Source organism: Leucoraja erinacea, chromosome 2 (assembly GCF_028641065.1).
Source record: "Leucoraja erinacea ecotype New England chromosome 2, Leri_hhj_1, whole genome shotgun sequence".
NCBI lineage: Eukaryota > Metazoa > Chordata > Chondrichthyes > Rajiformes > Rajidae > Leucoraja > Leucoraja erinaceus.
The window spans coordinates 50,846,881-50,870,876 of NC_073378.1; the positions used below are offsets into that span (position 1 = coordinate 50,846,881).

A 23,996-nucleotide genomic window follows, 5' to 3' on the forward strand; every position below is an offset into this window, starting at 1 on the left:
GGGGAGGAGAGAGAGAGAGGGGTCTGCGAGGGGGGGGGGAGGGAAGGGGGATAGGGGGGAAGGGGGGGGTGGAGGGGAGGGGGGTAGGGGGGAGAGAGAGAGGGGGGGAGGGAGAGGGGGGGGGGGAGAGAGGGAGGAGAGGGGAGGGGGAGAGGAGGAGGGGGGGGGGTAGAGGAGGGGGGTAGAGAGGGGGGGGGGGAGAGAGAGAGGGGGGGGGGGAGAGGAGGGGGAGTGGAGAGAGGGGAGGGGGGGAAGGGAGGGGGGGAGAAGGGAGGGAGGGAGAGAGGTGGGTGGGGAAGAGAGGGGGGAAGGGGGAGGGAGGGGGGAGAGGGAGAAGAGTAGGAGATGGGGTAGGGGAGAGAGAGGGGAAGGAGAGGTGGAAGAGTGGGGGAGGGGGGGGGGAGGGAGAGGGGTGTGGGCAGTCCATCTATTCCCCCACTCTCCTATCACCCCCACTCATCTCCCTCTCTTCCCACACTCTCCCTCCTCACCTCCCCCATCCCCCCCTCTCTCTCCCTACTCTCTCTCAATTCCCCCCACTCCCCCTCTTCCCCTCCCCAGGATCTCGCCTGTCCTCCGGATCTGCAGCACTTGCTCGTTCACAGAGAAGAACACAAATGGACAGTGGAAGGGAGAAGCAGTCAGAAAGCCAAATGTCAGCGCACGTCAGGGGCGGGGTGATGACGTAACTAGGCCTCGCGACGCCCGCAGCCGTTGATAACTGTCAGGTGACAACAGCCCTTTAAAGCCGGTAACGCAAGACGCGTTCGCCCAGGAGCGAGCGTTGACAGCAAAGAAGCACCGGCTTCTGACTCTCTGGAAACCCACAGCTGGAATGAGCGCGCAGGGGATGGGAGGGGAGGGGCGGGGCTTCACGAGCCGGCAGCGAGGAGAAGGTTCAGCGAGATCCTATAGCGGAACGGAGCAAGTTCTGCAGAACTTTCTCGATGTTTCTGCACCTTTGATCCACAGCGGCGGGGGGGGGGGGGGGGGGGGCCAGGAGGCAGGTGGGCCTGTATTGGTGGGCATGTGGGTATTGTGACATCAGCAGCTGGCAAGCAGCGATTATATTTTAAAAAGCGAGTTTTGTGAACAACTTTATTCTAAATCTGGGGAAATAATTGACTGAATTTAGGGAGGAGTGCATTTATGAACTCGTAACTTAAATCCCTACCGAAATTGTAATAATCTCCGCGTTTTAGCATCTGGTTTTCGAGGAGATATGTTTCAAAGGCAAAATGACATACACACACCCACACACAGAGTTTTAATAGATTTATGAATATAATATGATATGATAGATATATGATAGATAGGTAAGATGGAGATTAAAATAGCATCACTAAACGTGCGCAGTGTGAAAAACACTGCGTGATGTGCAATTGCCTTGCAGTACCAGGCCAAGGTCAAGGCGGACGTGACTTTTCTGCAGGAGTGTGGGCTGCCATACCGCTGCTGCTATCGGAGGTGGTCGCGATGGTGACCCCACGGACTGTCGGTATGGTCGGGGGGCAATGACTGTCGCGCTTCTGGTCTGGGGATCTTGCGGGGAGAGAGCTTCGCCATCACCGAGGGCAGGGAGGTGTTTGGGGGGTGTCTCCTGGTGGTGGATGTAATGTACCGTGGCTCTCCGCTCCGGCTGATTAATGTGTACGCCTCACCCTTGCAGAGTGAGCGGTTGGCTGTTCTCCAGCGGCTCCCACCGCTGCTGGCCATATCCCGGCTGCTCGTTCTGGCCAGTGACTTCATCTGCATCATCGATGCGGATGGACGATCTGCCAGTGCCGACAACAGACTGGACAGTACCTCCAAGCTCCTGATGGAGACAGTAAAAGACGCGACGCTGCGCGACGCTTTCAGCGACCTTGCAGGCGGGCCTCAGCCACAGTTCACCTGGTCTAGATTGGACTGTTCAGTCCAGATAGACTTCCTCTTCATGTCGAAGGCACACTGACCTCACGCCGATGTTCTTCTCTGACCACTGCCTCCTTCAGGCTTCCTGTCACCTACAGGAGGACCGGAATGCAGGCAGGAGGACGTGGAAGTTAAATGTGAAGCTGTTGACCCCAGAGAATATTGAGGAGCTAAAGAGGGACTACGCATGTTGGAGAACTGTGAGTCCCCTCTTTGACTCCCTGACACACTGGTGGGAAGCAACCAAGGAGAACATCAAGAGGTTCTTCATATTTAAAAGGGTTCAGAGAGCAAGACAGTCAGAGGGAATTGTGTCAGCTCCAGACAGATTTGCAGCAAGTGTCCAGCTGCAGACTGCACGTGAGGCAGGATGATCTGGCTCACACTTCTTCTTCCATAAGGTTCACAGGGGGAGCTCTGTGATGAACAGCCTTAGGGAGGAGGATGGCTCGGTAACATCCTTGCAGATGGACATGCTGAGGATCTGCAAATCCTTTTATACGGATTTGTACGACAGAAAGACCACAGGCAACACAGACATGTCCTGTCCTGTCCTCCCAGAACTTCCTGTCCTCTATCACAGAGGTCTTGAGGACAGCAAGCGGGAGAGTCTTGACCAACCACTGACCCTAGAGGAGCTGACTGGCTCCATCCGTTCCTTTGACTCGAATAAAACTCCCGGATGCTTACTGGCCGAGTTGTATTCGGCTCTGTGGGACTGGGTGGGCCCGGACCTGCTGGAAGTGTACACCAACATGCTTCTAGCCGGCAGCATGTCAGATTCTGAAGAAGGGCAGCATCACCCTAATCTACAAACAGAAGGAGGAGATGAATGACATAAGGAATTGGAGACCCATCATATTGTTGAATGTTGATTACAAGATCCTGTCTAAGGCCATCGCCAATCGGGTCAAGTCTGCTCCGGGACGAGTGATCAAGCCTGTGCTGTACCTGGCAGGAAAATCTCAGACAGCCTGGCGCTGCTGGCAGCTTGGTCCTAGTCAGCTTAGACCAGGAGAAGGCCTTCGACAGGATATCGCACACATACATGAGGGACGTGCTCTCCAAAATGGGCTTTGGGGAGGGAATCAGGAATTGGATCCAACTGCTCTACACCGATATCCGTAGTGCAGTCCAAATCAATGGGTGGGAATCAGATGTCCGTCAGGAAATGGGCGGGATGTCCGTCGGAGAATGGGCGGGATATCCGTCGGGGTATGTTGCCGACTAGCCAGCTGCAGACTGCAGGAGTACGTGCTGAGAGATGCATTGAAGATTGCTGCAGCCAACACCAAGGGTCGGTTGGAGAGGACCACAGTCTAAGGTCCTTCTGCTGCTGGACATGGGGGCAGGGTGTGGTCGAGATGCCCCTCAAAATAAGGGAAGGGATTCCACGCCAGTGGGCCACATGAGTGGCAAGGTTGGGGTAGAGATTTGTGAAATTTGAGCAATGTATGTAAACAGTATTGAATGTTTGTATAGCCTCTGAAAATGTTGGATGAATTTTTTCCAAGGTTGATATATTGTATATATTTAATACTTGAAAAAAGTATATTTTGAAATAAAATTTAAAAAAAATTAAAGCTCTGTGTTAGTAGAAGCACACTAAAGTTATCTTGATTGTACAAAATGTTTTAATTAATTTGTGTTTAATGATCCCATCAAGAGTCCTTTATCACATTATTTTCTATGAATTTAAACACTCTAAATTGAACATGACATTTGGGTCTACAGGTTCAACTTGTGATTTGCAACAAATGTGTAGTGGTGGTGGAGGGTGCCTGTGCATATAAATAGATCTTTGAAGATGCAGAGTAGGTACTGTAATAAAAATAATCAAATTGTATCTTGAGCTCTATCAATCGGAGAAAAGTGCACCAAAGTGAGTTCACTGTTGTCAGATTGCTATAAAATATTGGTTTGACTACAGTTGTAGTCAATTGTAGCAATGTTACAAAATTTTGAGATTTAAAAAATCAAGTCTGCAATTTATCCCATCAGATAAAGCATAAAAAGTAGTTTAATTTGACACCTAATTCACTTTCATATCTTCAATATTAAAAGAGTTATGGCCATTTTCATACTCAGAAATTAGCGTCTTGTTCCCTATTGCTTTTCCATTGACTTAACACAAAAGCTGTGATCGAGGACAGTCAAAAGCCCATAACTTTCTTAAAAATTAAGAGAACTGAAATAAATGTTCGATTATTGTAGATTCTGAAACAAATATGAAACAATCTTACTTGGATGACCTGAAATTAAAGCATCTGATTAGTTAGTTACTCAATTGTAGCTAATTACAAAATTCAATTACTAGATCTAAACATCTATCCATTTCTTCAGAAAAGATTAACATTTTTAAATAGCCTAAGTGTCCAAATAACATTCACACAAGAATTCACAATATAACATGATTTTTAAATCTCATTGTCATTAATTTATAGTCCAAATGGAAGTAATTTAGTGTTTAATTCCTGTAAATTAATGGCCATTTTAATCATCTTGCGAGTGGGATTTTGTGGAACGCGATCGATTGGAACGTTGCGGTTGCGGAGAATTTAAACCCCATATCGGCAGGAAAAATACTGCCGGTTCGTATGGGGCCTAAATCATCTTTTCGCAACGTAAAATGTGGATTAAGGTCATCCTAAGAAGCACGTTTATATGTAAAATAAACGGCTTTCCTTTAGCTGTCCCGTACCTGAAATCCGTCCCCGTTGTAGCCGTTCACGGCATTAGAAGCGGCTTTTAATTTACTCCAGCGCTGAAATGGTCCAGCAATTAAAAAATATTTTTTCACAGACCGACAGTGGGAACAAATCTTCAGCGTTACCGAGCTCTCCGAGAAAATATATCCAGGACAGGCGGTAGAAAACCGCATTTTAACCCCCCCCCCCCCCAAGGCGCCAAAGTAGCGCACACGGCCAGTGACAGAACTGCAGCGCTGCTGAAGGCAAGTTTTGTAACATACCTATGTATTGGATTCAGTTCAATGTGCAGACATTTAGGAAACATACCCAGGCCATCAAGAGGATGCAGAAGAGGTCTCCTAGAATGGTACCATGGATGGGGAAATGTGTTTAGAGAGAGAAAAATCTGGGATACAAACTCCTGGAGCAAAGTAAGGTTAAGAACAAAAGAAAATCAAAATTATGGATGATTTTGAAGCAGAAACTATTTTAAGTGGCAAATGTGTTGGTGTTGAAGCTAACTGGCCAAAAGCAGGACAGAATATTACTTTACAGATTCAATTGTTGGAAGGTCTTGCATCACAATTTGAATTAAGTTCCTTTACATTCCTTTAAATTAAGTTCCTTTAAATTAATTGGAGCCTACTTGCAGACTGTCCAAATAGTTGTGCATAGTTGTCAAGGAAGTTATTGTAGACGGACAAACCTTCTGTACATTCCATTGCTGACGTGATTCTATCCTGTTCTCTCTGGTACAATTCTGTAATACGACCTGTTCATCTCTGACATCAACGCAAAGTTCCACAACGGTACCAAACCTGATTTCTCTTCTACTGTTATATTCAAAGTGCTGTATATTAAAATAAAAGAATAGATTTGTAATACAACTGTGTGGTGTACTAATTCATTAAGATTAAAATTGACTTACTATGGAATGACCTAATCAAGACTGCTGTTAGAAGATTAATTAATCAAGATTCTTGAATATTTACTTGTTTTCTCTAAACTCATTGTTGTCCTTTTTTAAACACAGGCTCACCCTACACTTGGCAAGTGAACTAATAAAAGTTCACATATTCACTCAACAAACTTTATTAATTGATGAATAGAATACTAAAGCAAGTACGCCATTGCTATGATTTAGAGGATGATTTTTATCATAGTGTGTAAGATATTGAGAAGATGAGCTGGATAAAGAGAAAATATTTCCACTAAGACTGGGACGAGAGCACAGTTTAAAATTAGAGCCAGGATTTTTCAACAGTAACATTAGGAAACAGTTTATTTAAAGAGGGAAGTGTTGAAGTTTATTCATTTGGTCAATTTAAAAATAAAATAAAATATGATAATAAAAACAATGTTAATCAAATGAATTAGAAAACATGGAGCAAAAGTGGGTGTATGGAGATGAACTACATATCAAACATAATCTTTTTGAATGGAGAAACAGGCCAAGGGACTAAATGACTTTTTTTCTATTCAATCCATCTTTTCAAAAATGTCATTACCTGGCACTTCAATACTCACAGGGATCTAATCTGGGTAGAACCTAAAAGCAAGAGCTGGGAGGACGGTACGTTATAGATATTCGACGTAATACATATACGGGCAATCAGCTGCATTGAATTTAAGAACATTGGCCTTCACAATGGAGTCCTGAGATACCACTCAATTATGAAAGTAAATGTCCATTGGTTGAAGGTAGACAAAAATGCTGGAGAATCTCAGCGGGTGAGGCAGCATCTATGGAGCGAAGGAAATAGGCGACCTTTCGGGTCGAGACCCTTCTTCAGATCCATAGATTCTGCCTCACCCGCGGAGTTTCTCCAGCATTTTTGTCTACCTTCAATTTTCCAGCATCTGCAGTTCCTTCTTAAACATTTGTCCATTGGTTGACATTTTCATCAAATATTCACACCAATGATTAATCTTTAACAGAATCACTACTAACCATTCAGCCACACATCAAGTTCACCAGAAATTTTGCAATTAAATTATTTTATAACATCATGTATTATCGGTATTACCTGATTCCCATTGCTACTGCATGGTGCAAGAATAATAGGGTATCCACCGGTGTTCCATTTAGTTTCATAGTCTGCACAGAAACCTGTACCAATATTATAGAGCTGGAGTAAGAAGAAAATATACATGTGAACACAATTATTACTCAATGTTTTACCATTTCTCTGAAAAAGAACTACTCATTCTAGACAATTTAAAGAAAATAATTAAATATTTGGTATCTTTATTTCTTTATTCAGATAGTTTCTCATTAAATTTAGAATGCATCAGATTTATTATATGGAGTGTGGCGTTCAAGATGCTTCAAAGAGCAAGACTAATAAATATTATAACCTGATTTTTTTTAATTACATGCAGCATATTATTTCAAATTTGATGTGTTATTTGTATCATATTACAAACCCTACTAAAATTCTTGCTGTCTGTTTACAATTAGATGAATGAAAAAAAGATGAAAATTAAAAAAAGACACATGCTGAAAATCTAAAATTTGAACAGAAATACAGGAAACACTTCAAGGTGGGGCAGCATCTGAGGAAAAATAAACAGGTTGAAGACCCTTGATCAAAACTGGAAAAGTGGGAAAATATGATAATCTTAAAAGTGGTGAATAATGAGCAAGACTAAGGGAATATCCCTGATAGGATGAGGTCAGGCTGCTGTTGTGACAAATGTTGATGAAGCTACGTAGTTGATAATTATAGAAGCAATTAGAGAAAGCAAGAAATGTATAGAAGATGAAATGCAGATAGGCAATGCCTGTGGGGAGAGAAAACCTCTGTTAATATTACAGTTGGAAAACATTGGAGAAGAACTGGTCTGCTCTGATACCAACAGGAAAAGTAAGTTATTTGAAAATGTTGAACTCAATATCATGTTCTGAGAGATCACAACATGCCTTGACAGAAAATAAAGTGCTGCTTCTCACACATATTTCTATAAGGTAGGAAGCTATTTCAGCTTTTCAGGTCCCTGCAAGGATGCCAGAGCAATCCTGTTCCACAACCTATTTTCCCACTGGAACAGTGTACAGTCATAAAGGGATCAGTGAGAGTAGGATGTTGGGAGTGAAAGTGGACTCCAGGTTTCAGCAATAGCTCTGACCTGCATTTCACAGCTTTAACATGCTTTGCTCTTTCTAAATTCCCTCATTAACCTCTGCAAACATTGGAATCACCTGGGAGACTACAACCTCAGTTTCTGAGATATTCCTTTTGTCTTATCCACAATCTCCCCACTTTTTCCATAATTTCAAATAGTTTTCTTCCTTTCCCAATGTCACGAAGGTCTTCAACTGGTTTCCACAATGCAGCCTGAACCTCAATGTTCCAGAATTTTTTGTTTCCATTTAAAATAAAATCCAGCTGAGATGCTTTCCCAATAGAAACATCATGCATAAACCTTTCTGATTGCTAATTTATCTTAATAGTCAGAATTACAAACAGAAAGTTAGATAAAATACCAAAAACCTTTGTCTTGCCTCCCCAGAATATCCTGGTTTGTCTTCGGGCACATAGAGCTCTGGGTAGATGTTATTTAAAAACCAATGAAAATTCTTGCAGCGTAGTCTCATCTGCAGCTGCAGTCGTTCCTTACAGTCTGGCATCTCAGCCTGCAGAAATACCAGTGAAAAACAGATGAATGGTGAGAAACAGATTTTATGAATTCTGATGTTTAAGAAGGAACTGCAGATGCTGAAAAAATCGCAGGTGGACAAAAATGCTGGAGAAACTCAGCAGGCGAAGCAGCATCTATGGATGAATTGTTTTAGATGATACATTAACTCTTCCTTTCTATCATTTACTGACCATCATCTATGCTTTTCCAGCTCTTATTTCTTATTTTTATTTCATTCTTATTTCAAGAAACATACCTAAAAATATTTTTGAAATCTCTGTAATGCACTATTCAGGAAGTAATATTTTGGCATACAGTATGAGTGATCAGAGTAGCACCTGAGTACTTTGTTGAATGACACAAGGAGCCAGGGTTGGAGATTCACTGCTGTAATTTGTTCATAATCCTGCTGTTGCATTACATGTCTGCGAGGAAGATAGAAGGCATACTGTATCTTTCTGTCTTGAATATCTTATGTTCCAAAAGGTAATCAGATCATATTAAACTTCAATGAAAGCCAATTTCTCATGGTTCTTGACTACAACAAGCCATATTCTGCAAGCCTATTTTGCACACTTAAAAACACATTTTGTATATTTAAAAAAAGTAAGGTTGAAGATAAAACATGAACGTCACTATTGGAGCCTCCCTTCTTTTCTATATAAATGAATCCCATTGTGAAAGTTTTACCAAACCTTGTTATCATGAAGTGTATCACTTGGAACTAAAATGAGGGACAATTTGATGCAACTTGGTGGTGGGGGGGATGGGCAACGACACACGGGCAGCTGCCACATAGCTTGAGGGTAGTTGAGGACAGTTCATTGGCTATATTTAAGAGGGAGTTAGATATGGCTAAGGGGATCAGGGGGTATGGAGAGAAGGCAGGTACGAGATACTGAGTTGGATGATCAGCCATGATCATATTGAATGGCGGTGCAGGCTCGAAGGGCCGAATGGCCTACTCCTGCACCTAATTTCTATGTTTCTATGTTAAGTGATTTCCAGGATTCAGTCCTGACTTGGGATGTCCTCTCCTGAACTTTGCATGTTCTCCCTGCATATGCAAAATTGCATAACCTTCCTCTGTTGCTCCAGTTCTCTTCCACTTTCAAAAGGCATGTGGGTTTGTAGGTTTATTACTCACTGTAATTTGTCCCTTGTATAGATGAGTGGTGGAATCTGGGATTTACATCCTGCACTTGTTTTAATGCAGCATAAAAGATATCCACGAAAATGGGAAACAAACTTTGTATCTTTTTTTGTTAATTTCAATGTAATTTCATGAACTATGCCGTGAGCATTTAAAACCTAATTCACATCCATGTGGAAATTAAGCAAGTTACCTTCAGACAAAAAAAAATGATTCAGTTATGATCACACAGGAGTTATTGCAAAAAATTGCTAATAAATGGTATTTACAGGAAAGAGTAAGCACTATCCCAAATAAGGTCCTCTGTGCAAATAAGGTTCTCTGAGCAAAAAATGACAGTAATAATATGAAATCAATTATAAGCAACCTATCATTTATTCTAAAGAATTACAGCCATTTTTGTGCCATAGTAAACAAATTATGGCAACATTGCTTCCTTTGGAATGAAACGGAAGCATAGAATATTCCATTTGTTTATTTTCCACGATCAGTGTGCAATATGTGGTTCCAAAGAAATGAAATTAGCCAGCCACTGACTGACCACAAATATGGTTTGCAACCACATACAAACATCCAAAATTACAGGTAAGGCCAATATCAAAGCTTTCTGTACACTTTGTTATAAAGGAGGAAATCTAACTATAACGTTGACACCTGATTGAGGAAATCCTAAAGCTGCCGTCAGTGACCGTCAGAACAGCTGCCCAGAAATAAGTATTGCTTCTAATTGAACAATGCAAATATTATTACCTTACTGAGCAAATATGCAGCCAAGTCCCTCTTGTAGAAGATTTCCTTGAAGGAATCCAACCAAATCTCAGCCACACGAATTTTGTTTTTCATTACAGTCTCTTTATCAGGTAGAGAACTATGGGCATGTTTCTGGTACACATGACCAACCCTGGAACAGGGCAGGACCTCCACTGAACCCCCACAGAGCCAGACCTGGAAGAAGAAATACCATCCAAAATAAACATTTATTAGAATTTTCTAATAAATTTTAGTTGAAGTTTCCGACAATTTCTAAGCACTACAATTAAAAGGAGGCAGGGATAAAGGGAATGCTCGCAGTCTTTTCCCCAGTGTAGAGATTTCAAAAAAGGACCGTTTTAAGAAGAGAGAGTGTAAGAGCAACTCTAGGGGCAATTTGTTTTACTCAGCGGGTACTCCATATCTGGAATGAGCTGACAGAGGAAGCTATAAAAGTGGATACAATTATGATGATCAAAAGATATTTGGATAGATGTATAGATAAGTAGGGTTTAGTGGAATATGGACCAAATGCACGCAAATGGCACTAGCCCAGAATGTCATGTCAAGTCAAGTCAAGTTTATTCATCACATACACATACGAGATGTGCAGTGAAATGAAAAGTGGCAATGCTTGCAGACTTTGTGCAAAAAGACAAACAAAAAGACAAACAAACAACCAAACAAACTACAAACAGAATGGAACAGAATCACATATTCTTTTACATATTAAATATTGTGGGCGGAAGGAAAAAGGGATAAAAACAGCAATTTAAAAAAAAGCAGTAGAGTGGTACAGTAAAAGTTAGTCCCTGGTGGGATAGGCGTTTACAGTCCTAATGGCCTCTGGGAAGAAATTCCTTCTCAACCTCTCCGTTCTCACAGCATGGCAATGGAGGCGTTTGCCTGACCGTAGCAGCTGGAACAGTCCGTTGCAGGGGTGGAAGGGGTCTCCCATGATTTTATTGGCTCTGGAGTTGCAACTCCTGATGTATAGTTCCTGCAGGGGGGCGGGTGAAGTTCCCATAGTGCGTTCGGCCAAACGCACTACTCTCTGCAGAGCCTTCGTGTCCTGGGCAGAGCATTTCCCAAACCAGATTGTAATATTTCTGGACAAGATGCTTTCCACAGCCGCTAAGTAGAAGCACTGGAGGATCCTCGGAGACACTCTGAATTTCCTCAATTGCCTGAGATGGTAAAGGTGCTGCCTTGCCTTACGAGTGCTGCGGCGTGTGAGGTCCATGTCATCTCCTCAGAGATGTGGACTCCCAGATAATTAAAACAGCTCACCCTATCCACAGTATCCCCATTTATCCTCAATGTTGTGTACGTCCTCGGATGATGTGCCCTCCTAAAGTCCACGATCAGTTCCTTAGTTTTTTTGATGTTCAAGAGGAGGCCAACTTAGTCAGCAGGAATAGTTGGGCTAAAGGGCCCAGTTCTATGGCTCTAGTACTCTATGACACCTGAAACACTGGAGCGGCATATACTTCATAAGCAGTAAAATGGAGACATAAGAAACTGCAGATGCTGGAATATTGAACAAAGTACTGAAGAAACTCAGTGGTTAAGGCAGCATCTGAATCAGCGTGAAGAAGTCTTGACCCAAAATGTTGCTTGTTCATTTCCTCCACAGATGCTGCCTGACCTGCTGGGATCATCCAGCACTTATTTCATAAGCAGTGTTTTATTCAGTGTGATTAGATTTTCTGACCAAAAATAATAACATTTATTTCAGTGTTCAACAAAATACTGGGATTAATCTACGATAGAGTAAAAATCATATTGACATAACACACTTCTGTTTAGAAACTCATCCCTGGTTGATAGGACTAAATGGGCAATACAATAAAAAACTGTTGGAAACCACAAAGTGCTGGAGTAACTCAACAGGTCAAGCAGCTACTTTGGAGAACATGGATAGGCAATGTTTTGGGTTGGGTCCCTTCTTGCTCTCAGGAAACTGCTGCAGGAATTTAACGGCTATCTACAAATTTCATTTCAGAGTACAACGCATATACAGTTAGTACTAATGAACATTAATGATTTGTGTTTTATATCATTTAGCGTTGTATTTGAAAGCCGAGCTTATTAGTCATAGGTGCCAAGCAGCTTAGGGTTCTAATACTCACCATGCAAGTGTTGTCCACATTAAAGCAAAGAGAACAAAGTCTCACCCTTCACAAGTTAATGGATGCTTCATCCAACTACCTCAGCACCTCTTCTCTGCCACTATGTTATGCTCTAATATCACCAATTAAGTGTTTTCAATCGCACACTTTGAGTGTAATGTATTAATGTTTAAATTAGGAGTATAGGCTGTGGGCCGAAGAGCTTTTTTGTTCAAGTTCGTGACCCAACTCATGGAACTACCTGAATTTTTAACATATTGTGTAAAAATATTATGTAAATCATACCTGAAACTCGTCAAGACCAAAACCTGCACATTTTGTTTAAATATGTGGTAATTGTCCAATCAATGCACGTTTGACATTGAGGTCAAACGCAAATGAACCAAACCCGCGCTTTGTTTTATGGTTGCTAGGCAGCGAGGACCCTGGGATCATGGCTGCCTCCTCATTATATCAAAACAATAAAAAGGTTTCCAAGAAATAAAGGTAATGCTAACCTTGCTGATCAATTGATTTTTCAATTGATTTATCTTTATAAAGTAATGTAGAGAACTGTTAAATAAAAATGATAAAAAAACAAATGTAGAGCTAGCATTAAGATTAGGGTTAGGATTAGGGTTAGGGTCTGGGTCAGTCAGTCGGTCAGTCTGTGCAATGTGTTAAGAGAAACCCATATCCTAGCTGCATTCAGATCAGGGCAACTAGTCAAAATGATGAGAATGTATATCACAAAATACAAATATTTCCTTAAAGGAATTTATATTCTATAAATAAGATCAAAAAGATCCATTGTGAGAGTGCCTCTACATTATTAACTTGTTTACTTAAATAGAAGCAAATATTTCCAATAAAATTAATTACCTTCTCAATATACACACCATTTCATATTATAAACTCTTTGCAAGCAGCCACCTACAACAGCAAATACCTTAATAATAATGGTACTGCTTGAAGCTATATTTAAGAGGGAGTTAGATGTGGCCCTTGTGGCTAAAGGGATCAGTGGGTATGGAGAGTAGACAGGTACAGGATACTGAGTTGGATGATCAGCCATGAACATATTGAATGGCGGTGCAGGCTCGAAGGGCCGAATGGCCTACTCCTGCACCTATTTTCTATGTTTCTATGTCATTGACCTGAAATATTAACTTAGTTTAGTTTGGAGATACAGCGCGGAAGCAGGCCCTTCGGCCCATCGAGTCAGCACCAACCAGCGATCCCTGGACATTAACACTAGGGATAATTCTACATTTATATCAAGCTAATTAACCGACAAACCTGTACGTCTTTGGAGTGTTGGAGGAAACCGAAGATTTCGGAGAAAACCCACGCAGATCACGGAGAGAACGTACAACCCCTGTACAGACAAGCACCTGAAGTCATGATCGAACCCTGGGTCTCTGATGCTGTAAGGCAGTCGCTCTACCGCTACGCCACTGTGCCGCACTCACCCCTCAGAGGTTTCTCACCCCTCAGATGCTATATAATTTGCTGAATAACTCCAGCAATTTCATTTTTTATTTCAGATTTCCAGACCTGCATGTTTTTGCTTATCAAGCACTATAATTAAACTTAGCTCACCTCAATCAACTTCTGCTCATGAATGAATAATCAAACAGACCAGAGGCAAACATGCGCAACTGTAACTCATCTGCCATATTTATGTTAAATATTTGACAGAGATAAAATATTTTAGAGATTTACAGTTCTGTAATTTATGCAAATTCAATTCAATTACAATATTTTCAAAATAGTATCACAGATATATACAGCTATATAGCACAAAAAGAGACCCTTCAACCAAAATCGTCCATGCCGACCAAGTTGCTTAACTGAGCTAGACCTAGTTGACTGGGCCCTGCCCATATCCCCTTCAAATCTTTCAAGAAGGAACTGCAGATGTTGGAAAATCGAAGGTACACAAAAATGCTGGAGAAACTCAGCGGGTGCAGCAGCATCTATGGAGCGAACAAAATAGGCAACGTTTCGGGCCGAAACCCTCCTTCAGAGATAGGGGGTGGAGGGGAGAAGGAAGGAAAAAGGAGGAGGAGGAACCCAGAGGGCTGAGGAAGGGGAGGAGACAGCAAGGGCTAACAAAATTGGGAGAATTCAATGTTCATGCCTGCAGGATGCAGACTCCCCAAGCGGAATATGAGGTGCTGTTCCTCTAATTTCCGGTGTTGCTCACTCTGGCCATGGAGGAGACCCAGGACAGAGAAGTCGGACGGGGAATGGGAGGGGGAGTTGAAGTGCTGAGCCACCGGGAGGTCAGGGAGGTTCTTGCGGACCGAGCGGAGGTGTTCGGCGAAACGATCGCCCAACCTCCTCTTAGTCTTTTTGTGTACCTTCCCTTCAAATCTTTCATATCTGTGTTCCTGTCCAAGTGACTATGTAATTGTACCTGCTTCCTCCCTAAATGTGTCTATTTGAGGCTGGATTCATCTGATATCATTCTTCATAAATACATATTGGTTCACTGAATCATTCTAAATTGCCGTGTTATTTTTCAGACATCACCACAATATGTTAGACCAGGTAACATAATGTACAAGCAATGCCTAGCGCAGTATCCACTTATGGTTATGGGATAATTCAGTACGAGTCTTACAGGTTCATTATTGGTGAATGATAAGTTAATATTCACAGCTAGACTATTGGAAATGTGTATCAGTATTTTCGAAGATGATGACAGAAAAAAACATCAACAATTTATACCCTCATGGATCTGATCAATTAGTTTCTGATGAAAAATGGTGCATGGCCATGCACAATGCACACATTCTGGCTTGCCTGTAACAGTCTTCTTGATCCCAAAACATAGTTTTTTTTCTGGAGACTGCTCTAATCTCTGTAGCCATGCTGCCTATGGAGAAAAAGGAATAAGGAAAAAGACTGGAAAGGGAACGATAACAGACACTAGCTACTGCGTTGATTGAGCCTATAGTTTGGGAGAAAGGTTCAATAAAAGAAAGCTTTTTGTGCAATTACTGCTACAATTTCAAGTTTGACAGCACAAACCAGCAGTTGACATTACTAATGTATTGGACAGAAAACAATTAAGTGTAGAGCTTTCTTCTTTCTTAATTAATGAAATAATTAATTCGATAATCTAATTGATCTAAATGATCTAATTTTCTCTTATTAAATATTCTAATTATTTCTGTATATTTACATTTTGATTTGAAGTATCAGGTTAACTCCTTGAATTTTACTTCCTCTAAATATAAACTTTGGGTCAAGTGTTCAATCACAAACAATTACTGTAGAGAAATACTGTACAGGTCTTCCCTTAGAATTACTAAAAAATTACCCAACATTTCAGTGTCGTCAAAACCTAAAGCAGTTTTAAATTGATAGGTTTTATTTTCCTAATTTCCCAATCAGAAGAAATAATCTTATTCTATCATCGTATTACAATCAATGAAAAGGTTAAAATTCTTTATGAAACTGTGTCAAATTATTGAGTTTACTCAAAATAGTAAAACATATGACAATGAATCTGAACTTTGTTTTATTGCTTTTCTGATTTTTACTTCCATGTTTCCAATTGAAGTTAGAAACAGGAGTAATATGAATTGTAGTTAATTACACAAGATTATACAAAGCAGAGCCCAAAAGACCCTCTATCATTCCCAGTCCTTATACCAAAAATAAATCCATTTAGATTAATAATGCTTCCCAGTTCAAAATCAATAGAACCTATAAAGGTTTACTGCGATTCATATGCTCAATCAAGAAGTATTTAATGTATAGAAGATAAGACACGAAAAGCTGGAGTTATTCAGCGGGTCAGACTCAGACAGCATCTCTGGAGAAAAGGAATTGGTGACCTTTCGGGTCGAGACCCTTCTTCTGATTTCTTCAGTATTTAAATATATTAGGGATTTAAGTTTCTTAAATCCCCAATATATTGGGGCTGTAAATTTCCAATCCCCACCATTCTCACTTATTTCTCGCAAATTCCCTTTAGTTCCTTCAACCAATTGCCTAGTTATAATTCACCTTTCTAGGCCTCAATCTTGTCCACCTCATGTAAATATATCCATAATATCCTCTCTTCCAATACTCTCACATCAGATTCTGTTCATAAGGATGTCTTCAGCCCTTGTAACATCCTCAAATCTGCTCTGCACGCTTCCCAGTGTGGTCACATCCTTCCTTTAATGAGGTGGCTAGTGTAGGACCCAAGCTACGGGCCCAACTGGTGGTTTATACTGTTCTAGCAAGACCTTCATACTCTTTCTGTTACTGGTCATGGCAAGTATATTGTCTGTGGATAGTGGATCCTTTGAAACCATTGAACATAACCAGTATTATCTTGACTCTAACCTTCTCACTGAATTCATAATATAACAATGGGAAATAATTTAATCATTGATGACCATAAACAGGAATTATGTGATACAAAATATTCAACCAATGGAGTCACACCATCTGGCTTAATCAAGATTCATATGTAAAATACTGTGATGAAGTCAGTGTTAGACAATTCCCTGCAAATCAATACAACAGATGGATTGGTGATTTATTATTTTCAGGTGTTTTCTTACGAAAGTAACTTCCTACAGTGAATAGCTAAGGTGAATGAACGAGCCACTGTTATTGAATTCATGCAGTTGTGTTTGACAACACAAAGATTTCATCAATTTTGATCAGTTGAACTGAAGTTGATTTCTCTGGCCCAAGAGACTTAAATAAATAATTGTTTAGGGATATGTTCAGTAAAGTAGCTTGGAAAGAAGGCTTAGAAAATATTATCAAATTAAATTAATTCCACCAGTTGGTAAAATCAGCCTGTTTTAATATCTAATATAATCCACAATGTTTTTTTCCTTTTTTTGTGTACATGGATATAATTTGTAGCAATTTTCAATTTGCAGGGCCTCAGTCTTCAGATTTTTGGGACTAATAATTTTTTGGCATGTTATTAAGAGGGGCAAAAACGCAGGATAATTACTTAGCTCTTGCTTTCTTTTATTATTGATGGAAACAACACAAGCCCCTGTGTATTGTTGATGGAAATTCTTGTAAGAACACTCATTCAACACAATGCCTGCAATCTCCGAGATGAAATTAAACTGAATTCGCTAATTATCATTCTGCAAATCTGGTGATCAATTCCAGAGAAATCAAATTAGTTTATTTTAGACAGATTATCATATACACCACGGTTGAACAGAAGTCCTAGTTCTCATGAAGTTCATAATTACAATATATGGCAATGATAGATAACAATAAATACACAACAAATGCAAAATGACAGAATGAAAGGTTATAATGCAATCTGTAGTACAAATAAAATACTAAAGTGCAATCATGTCACAACTGAAAGAGGTAGAGTTAAGAGCAAGAGTACATTGCAGAACCTCTGGGAAAGGGGTGTGCAAGAGGCAATTGGCTTCGGAGGCTGATAGTAGTGGGGAAGAAGCTGTTCTTAAGTCTGAAAATCAAAGCATGGCCAATGTTAGAACCACTGGGCAGCAGTCATTGAGACATGACACTTTCTTTTCTTGGGGACTAAAACGATGGTGATTTCCTTGAAGCAGATGGGGATGGAAGATTGAACAAAATACAAAGTGTTGGAGGAACACAGCAGGAATTCCACAGATTCACAACTTTCTGGGTAAAAATGTTTTTCCTCATATCCGTTCTAAATGGCTTACCCCTTATTCTTAAACTGTGGCCCCTTGTTCTGGACTCCCTTTCATCGGGAACATGTTTCCTGCCTCTAGCGTGTCCTATCTCTTATTAATCTTATATGTTTCAATAAGATCCCCTATTCCCCTCTCACACTTCTAAATTCCAGTATATACAAGCCCAGCAGCTCCATTCTATCAACATATGACAGTCCCGCCATCCCGGGAATTAACCTCGTTAACCTAAGCTGTACTCCTTCAATAGCAAGAACGTCCTTCCTCAAATTTGGTGACCACAACTGCACACAATACTCCAGGTGTGGTCTCACTAGAATAACTGCAGAAATACCCTGTTGCTCCTGTACTCAACTCCTCTTGTTAAGAAGACCAACATGCCACTACCCTTCTTCACTGCTTGCGGCACTTGCATGCTTACTTTCAGTGAGTGATGAACAAGAACCCCCAGATCTTTGTACTTCCCCTTTTCCCAATTTGACACCATTCAGATAATAATCTGCCTTCCTGTTTTTTACACCAAAGTGGATAACCTCACATTTATCCACATTAAACTGCATCTGCCATGTTTCCGCCCGCTCACCCAACCTGTCCAAGTCACCCTGCATCCTCATAGCATCCTCCTCACAGTTCACACTGCCACCCAGCTTTGTGTCATCTGCAAATTTGCTGGTGTTAATTTGAATCCCTTCATCTAAATCATTGATGTACAGTGGCTTGCAAAAGTTTTCATACCCCTTGAACTTTTCCACATTTTGTCACGTTACAACCACAAACGTAAATGTATTTTATTGGGATTTTATGTGATGGACCAACACAAAGTAGCGCATAATTGTGGTGGAAGGAAAATGATACATGGTGTCATGTATCTAATTAGTAAATACACTTATGTGTAATCTAATCTCAGTATAAATACAGCTGTTCTGTGAAGGCCTCAGAGGTTTGTTAGAGAACATTAGTGAACAAACAGCATCATGAAGCCCAAGGAACACACCAGACAGGTCAGGGATAAAGTTGTGGAGAAGTTTAAAGCAGGGTTAGGTTATAAAAAAATATCCCAAGCTTTGAACATCTCACGGAGCACTGTTCAATCCATCATCCGAAAATGGAAAGAGTATGGCACAACTGCAAACCTACCAAGACATGGCCGTCCACCTAAACTGACAGGCCGGGCAAGGAGAGCATTGATCAGAGAAGCAGCCAAGAGGCCCATGGTAACTCTGGAGGAGCTGCAGAGATCCACAGCTCAGGTGGGAGAATCTGTCCACAGGATAACTATTAGTCGTGCACTCCACAAATCGGGCCTTTATGGAAGAGTGGCAAGAAGAAAGCCATTGTTGAAAAAAAGCCATAAGAAGTCCCGTTTGCAGTTTGCCACAAGCCATGTGGGGGACACAGCAAACAGGTGGAGGAAGGTGCTCTGGTCAGATGAGACCAAAATTGATGTTTTTGACCTAAATGCAAAACGCTATGTGTGGCGGAAAATTAACACTGCACATCACCCTGAACACACCATCCCCGCTGTGAAACATGGTGGTGGCAGCATCATGCTGTGGGATGCTTTTCTTCAGCAGGGACAGGGAAGCTGGTCAGAGTTGATGGGAAGATGGATGGAGCCGAATACAGGGCAATCTTGGAAGAAAACCTGTTAGAGTCTGCAAAAGACTTGAGACTGGGGCGGAGGTTCACCTTCCAGCAGGACAACGACCCTAAACATACAGCCAGAGCTACAATGGAATGGTTTAGATCAAAGCATATTCATGTGTTAGAATGGCCCAGTCAAAGTCCAGACCTAAATCCAATTGAGAATCTCTGGCAAGACTTGAAAATTGCTGTTCACAGACGCTCTCCATCCAATCTGACTGAGCTTGAGCTATTTTGCAAAGAAGAATGGGCAAAAATTTCAGTCTCTAGATGTGCAAAGCTGGTAGAGACATACCCCAAAAGACTTGCAGCTGTAATTGCAGCCAAAGGTGGTTCTACAAAGTATTGACTCAGGGGGGCTGAATACTTTTGCACGCCACACTTTTCAGTTTTTTATTTGTAAAAAATTTTGAAAACCACGTATCATTTTCCTTCCACTTCACAATTATGCACCACTTTGTGTTGGTCTATCACATAAATCCCAATAAAATACATTTACGTTTGTAGTTGTATCGTGACAAAATGTGGAAAAGTTCAAGGGGTATGAAAACTTTTGCAAGCCATTGTATATTGTAAATAACTGCGGTCCCAGCACTGAGCCTTGCGGTACACCACTAGTTACTGCCTGCCATTCTGAAAGGGACCCGTTAATCCCTACTCTTTGTTTCCTGTCTGCCAACCAATTTTCTATCCATGTCAACACCCTACCCCCAATACCATGTGCTCTAATTTTGCCTACTAATCTCCTATGCTTTCTGAAAGTCCAGGTACACTATATCCACTGGCTCTCCCTTGTCCATTTCCCTAGTTACATCCTCAAAAAATTCCAGAAGATTAGTCAAGCATGATTTCCCCTTTGTAAATCCATGCTGACTCGGACTGATCCTGTTACTGCTTTCCAAATGTGCCGCTATTTCATCTTTGATAATTGACTCCACCATCTTCCCCACCACCGATGTCAGGCTAACAGGTCTATAATTCCCTGTTTTCTCTCTCCCGCTTTTCTTAAAACGTAGGATACATTAGCTACCCTCCAATCCACAGGAACTGATCCTGAATCTATAGAACATTGGAAAATGATCACCAATGCGTCCATGATTTCTAGAGCCACTTCCTTAAGAACCCTGGGATGCAGACCATTAGGCCCTGGGGATTTATCAGCCTTCAGTCCCATCAGTCTATTAAACACCATTTCCTGCCTTCAATTCCTCCATCACCATAGATCCTCTGGCCACTAGTACATCAGGGGAATTGTTTGTGTCTTCCTTGGTGAGGACGGTTCCATAGTATCTGTTCAACTTGTCTGCCATTTCCTTGTTCCCCATAATAAATTCACTTGTTTCTGTCTTCAAGGGACCAACTTTGGTGTTAACTAATTTTTTCCTCTTCACATATCTAAAGAAGTTTTTACTATCTTTTATATTCTTGGCTAGTTTACCTTCGTACCTCATCTTTTCTCCCCTTATTGCCGTTTTAGTTATCTTCTGTTGCTCCTTAAAAGTTACACAATCCTCTGGCTTCCTGCTCATCTTTGCTATGTTATACTCCTCTTTTATTTTTATACTGTCTTTCCTTGTCAGCCACGGTTGCCCCTTACTCCCCTTGGAACCTTTAGTCCTCTTTGGAATGAACTGAATTATTCCCAGAAATACCTGCCATTGTCATCCCTGCTGGGGTATCTTTCCAGTCAACTTTGGCTAGCTCCTCCCTCATGGCTACATAGTCCCCTTTGTTCAACTGTAATACTGACACTTCCAATTTTCCCTTCTCCCTCTTAAATTGCAGATTAAAACTTAGCATTTTATGGTCACTACCTCCTGATAGCTCCTGTTTACCTTGCGTTCCCTTATCAAATCCGGTTCATTACACAACCCTAAATCCAGAATTGTCTTCTCCCTGGCTGGCTCCAGTACAAGCTGCTCTAAGAATCTATCACAGAGACATTCCACAAACTCCCTTTCTTGAGGTCCAGTGCCCACCTGATTTTCCCAGTCTACCTGCATGTTGAAATCTCCCATAACAACCAGAGCATTACCTTTGCGACATGCCAATTTTAACTTGATTCAACTATATCCAGGCTACTGTTTGAGTGCCTGTAGATAACTCCCATTACTGTCTTTTTACCCTTACAATTTTTCAGTTCTATCCATACTGACTCTTCATCTCCTGATTCTATGTCACCCCTCACAAGGGACTGAATTTAATTCCTCACCAACAGAGCTACTCCACTGAATTCCCTCTGCCCACTTGTCTGCCTTTTCGATAGGACGTACACCCTTGAATATTCAGTTCCCAGCTCTGATCCTCTTGCAGCCAGGCACGGAACTCACTATCAAAATATGGAGGGTACCTGGGGACAGGGGGGACATAAATTTTTGGGAGCCACGTGCGCATGCGCACACTCGCACACACATGCGTGAGGCTTCGAAGGCTCAATCCAGCGCTAAATGCAGCTCAACTCTGCCTGTCTCGCCGGATTAACTACAGTCCTGACACCAGGGCTGCTTCTCTGCACTGGCCATATTTCCCGCAAGCCCAGGCATATTAACCTGGCGGGACAGGCAGAGTTGAGCTGGGTTTAGTGCTGGTTCTCTGCGCTGACTCTGGGCCTGGGGGTACAGCTCTCATCTGACTCCCGACCTCTCTGGCCACCCGTGGGGGAGTACTCGGGTGGTGACGGGACAGCGCCGGAGACCCGGCCGGGATCGATCCTGGCTGCGGATGAGGCGCAGGTCTGTGCCACGTCTCCCTTCACCAAAACCGCGCTCTATCCTCAGTCCCACCCCCCCTCCCCCACTCCTCCAATGATCACGCTGAATCATCATGTCCCGCCCCCATTGCCTGCTGACCGACGTCTCTCTCGTCCAATCGACGCCCTCGATCAGCAGTCCCACCTCCACTGTCTCGCGGAAAGTGGAGATTTTAAAATCCGGATGACAAAAACTTGGGGGGGGATGTCCCCCGCCTCTCAAAACATGGGGGGGGGGCGTGTCCCCTCTGCCCCCCCCCGGGTTTTCTGCCCCTGCTTGCAGCCATGTCTCTGTAATTCCCACATCATACTTGCCCATTTCTAACCGAGCCTCAAGCTCAACCACTGTGTTTCTTATACTTCGTGCATTAATATATAATACTTTTAATCCATTACTCCCCTCATCCTTCAGACCAATTCCTTTTTCACTTGGCCATAGTCTCCTATCCCTTCCTGAGCTTTCTGCCCATTAATTCTGGTGTCTTTCTTAACTTTTCTTATATTCTCTTTCCCTTTACCTCCATCCTTATATCTCGTTTGTCTCCTCCCCCCCACTATTTAGTTTGAACACACCCATGCAGCAGTGGCAAACCTGCCTGCAAGAATGCTGATCCCCCTCCTGTTAAGGTGCAACCTGTCCTTTTTGTACAATACAACCTTCCCCCAAAACAGATCCCAGTGGTCTAAGAATCCAAATCTCTGTCTACCGCACCAGCTCCACAGCCACATATTTAGATCCTCTATCCCCCTGTTCCTGTCCTCACCAGCATGAGGAACTGGAAGCAAACCAGAGTTAACCACCCTGGAGGTCCTGCTTTTCAGCCCTCTTCCGAATTCGCTGAAGTCACAATGCAGAATGTCTTTCCTCTTCCTCCCGATGTCATTTGTGCCGACATGCACTACCACTTCCGGCTGCTCCCCTTCACCCTTGAGGATGCTCTGCAATTGGCCCATGACGTCCTGGATCCTGGCACCAGGGAGGCAACACACCATCCTTGACTCCCGCCTGTTGCCGCAGAAACCCGTCTGTACCTCTCACGATGGAGTCCCCGACCTGCCTGACGTCTGTCTCTTCGGCTTTGCCTCATCATCACCTTTTAACTCGAAGTCCTGTCCCCCACTCGTAATTGCAGTGTCTTCTGTCCCGACAGTTTCCAAGAGGGTGAATCTGTTTTCAAGAGGTATATCCCCATCCCGGGGTCTCCTGTACAACAAGCTTCCTTCCCTTCCTCATCGTCACTCCCCTTCTCTCTTCGGGTATTTTCGGTGTAACGATCTCGCTGTAGGTCCTGTCCAGGAAACTTTCGTTTTCCCGGATGATCCTGAGGTCATCCAGTTGCTTCTCCAGTGCTCCAATACGGTCCTTCAGGAGCTGAACCTTTCCACAGGTGTAGAAGCCAGATACACCATCAGTGTCCCTGACCTCCCACATCCTGCAAGCCTCACACTGAATCAGCTTACCCATCATATTGTCACCGCACCTCGTCCTCTCCAACTTTTGGCGTAGTCTCCTCTCCTCAGCCTCCTCGCCAAAGACTCTTGAGCCAAAGACTCACACTGTTCTCACAAGGCACTTCCTTCGACAATGCAACCTTGGTTGCAACCTTGGTTGGTAATGAGATTAGAGAGTGACTTCCCGGACTCCATGGTTATTGTTTTGGGGGATTTTAA

The 23,996-nt window shown here is 42.3% G+C and overlaps 1 protein-coding gene across 2 annotated transcripts in view; it reads right to left on the minus strand.

Moving 5' to 3' along the window:
- The window catches only part of LOC129709989 (polypeptide N-acetylgalactosaminyltransferase 15-like), a 71,962-nt gene that overhangs the window by 3,341 nt on the left and 44,625 nt on the right, over window positions 1–23,996 (minus strand). Inside the window, exons 6-9 of one of the 2 annotated variants that reach the window (XM_055656695.1) lie at window positions 10,150–10,344; window positions 8,092–8,241; window positions 6,632–6,733; window positions 5,311–5,454 (exon numbers count right to left, since the gene is read on the minus strand). In XM_055656695.1, coding sequence (XP_055512670.1) covers window positions 5,311–5,454; window positions 6,632–6,733; window positions 8,092–8,241; window positions 10,150–10,344 — 591 coding nt within the window. The remainder of the gene's footprint in view (window positions 1–5,310; window positions 5,455–6,631; window positions 6,734–8,091; window positions 8,242–10,149; window positions 10,345–23,996) is intronic. The other variant, XM_055656696.1, reaches the window with a different exon arrangement.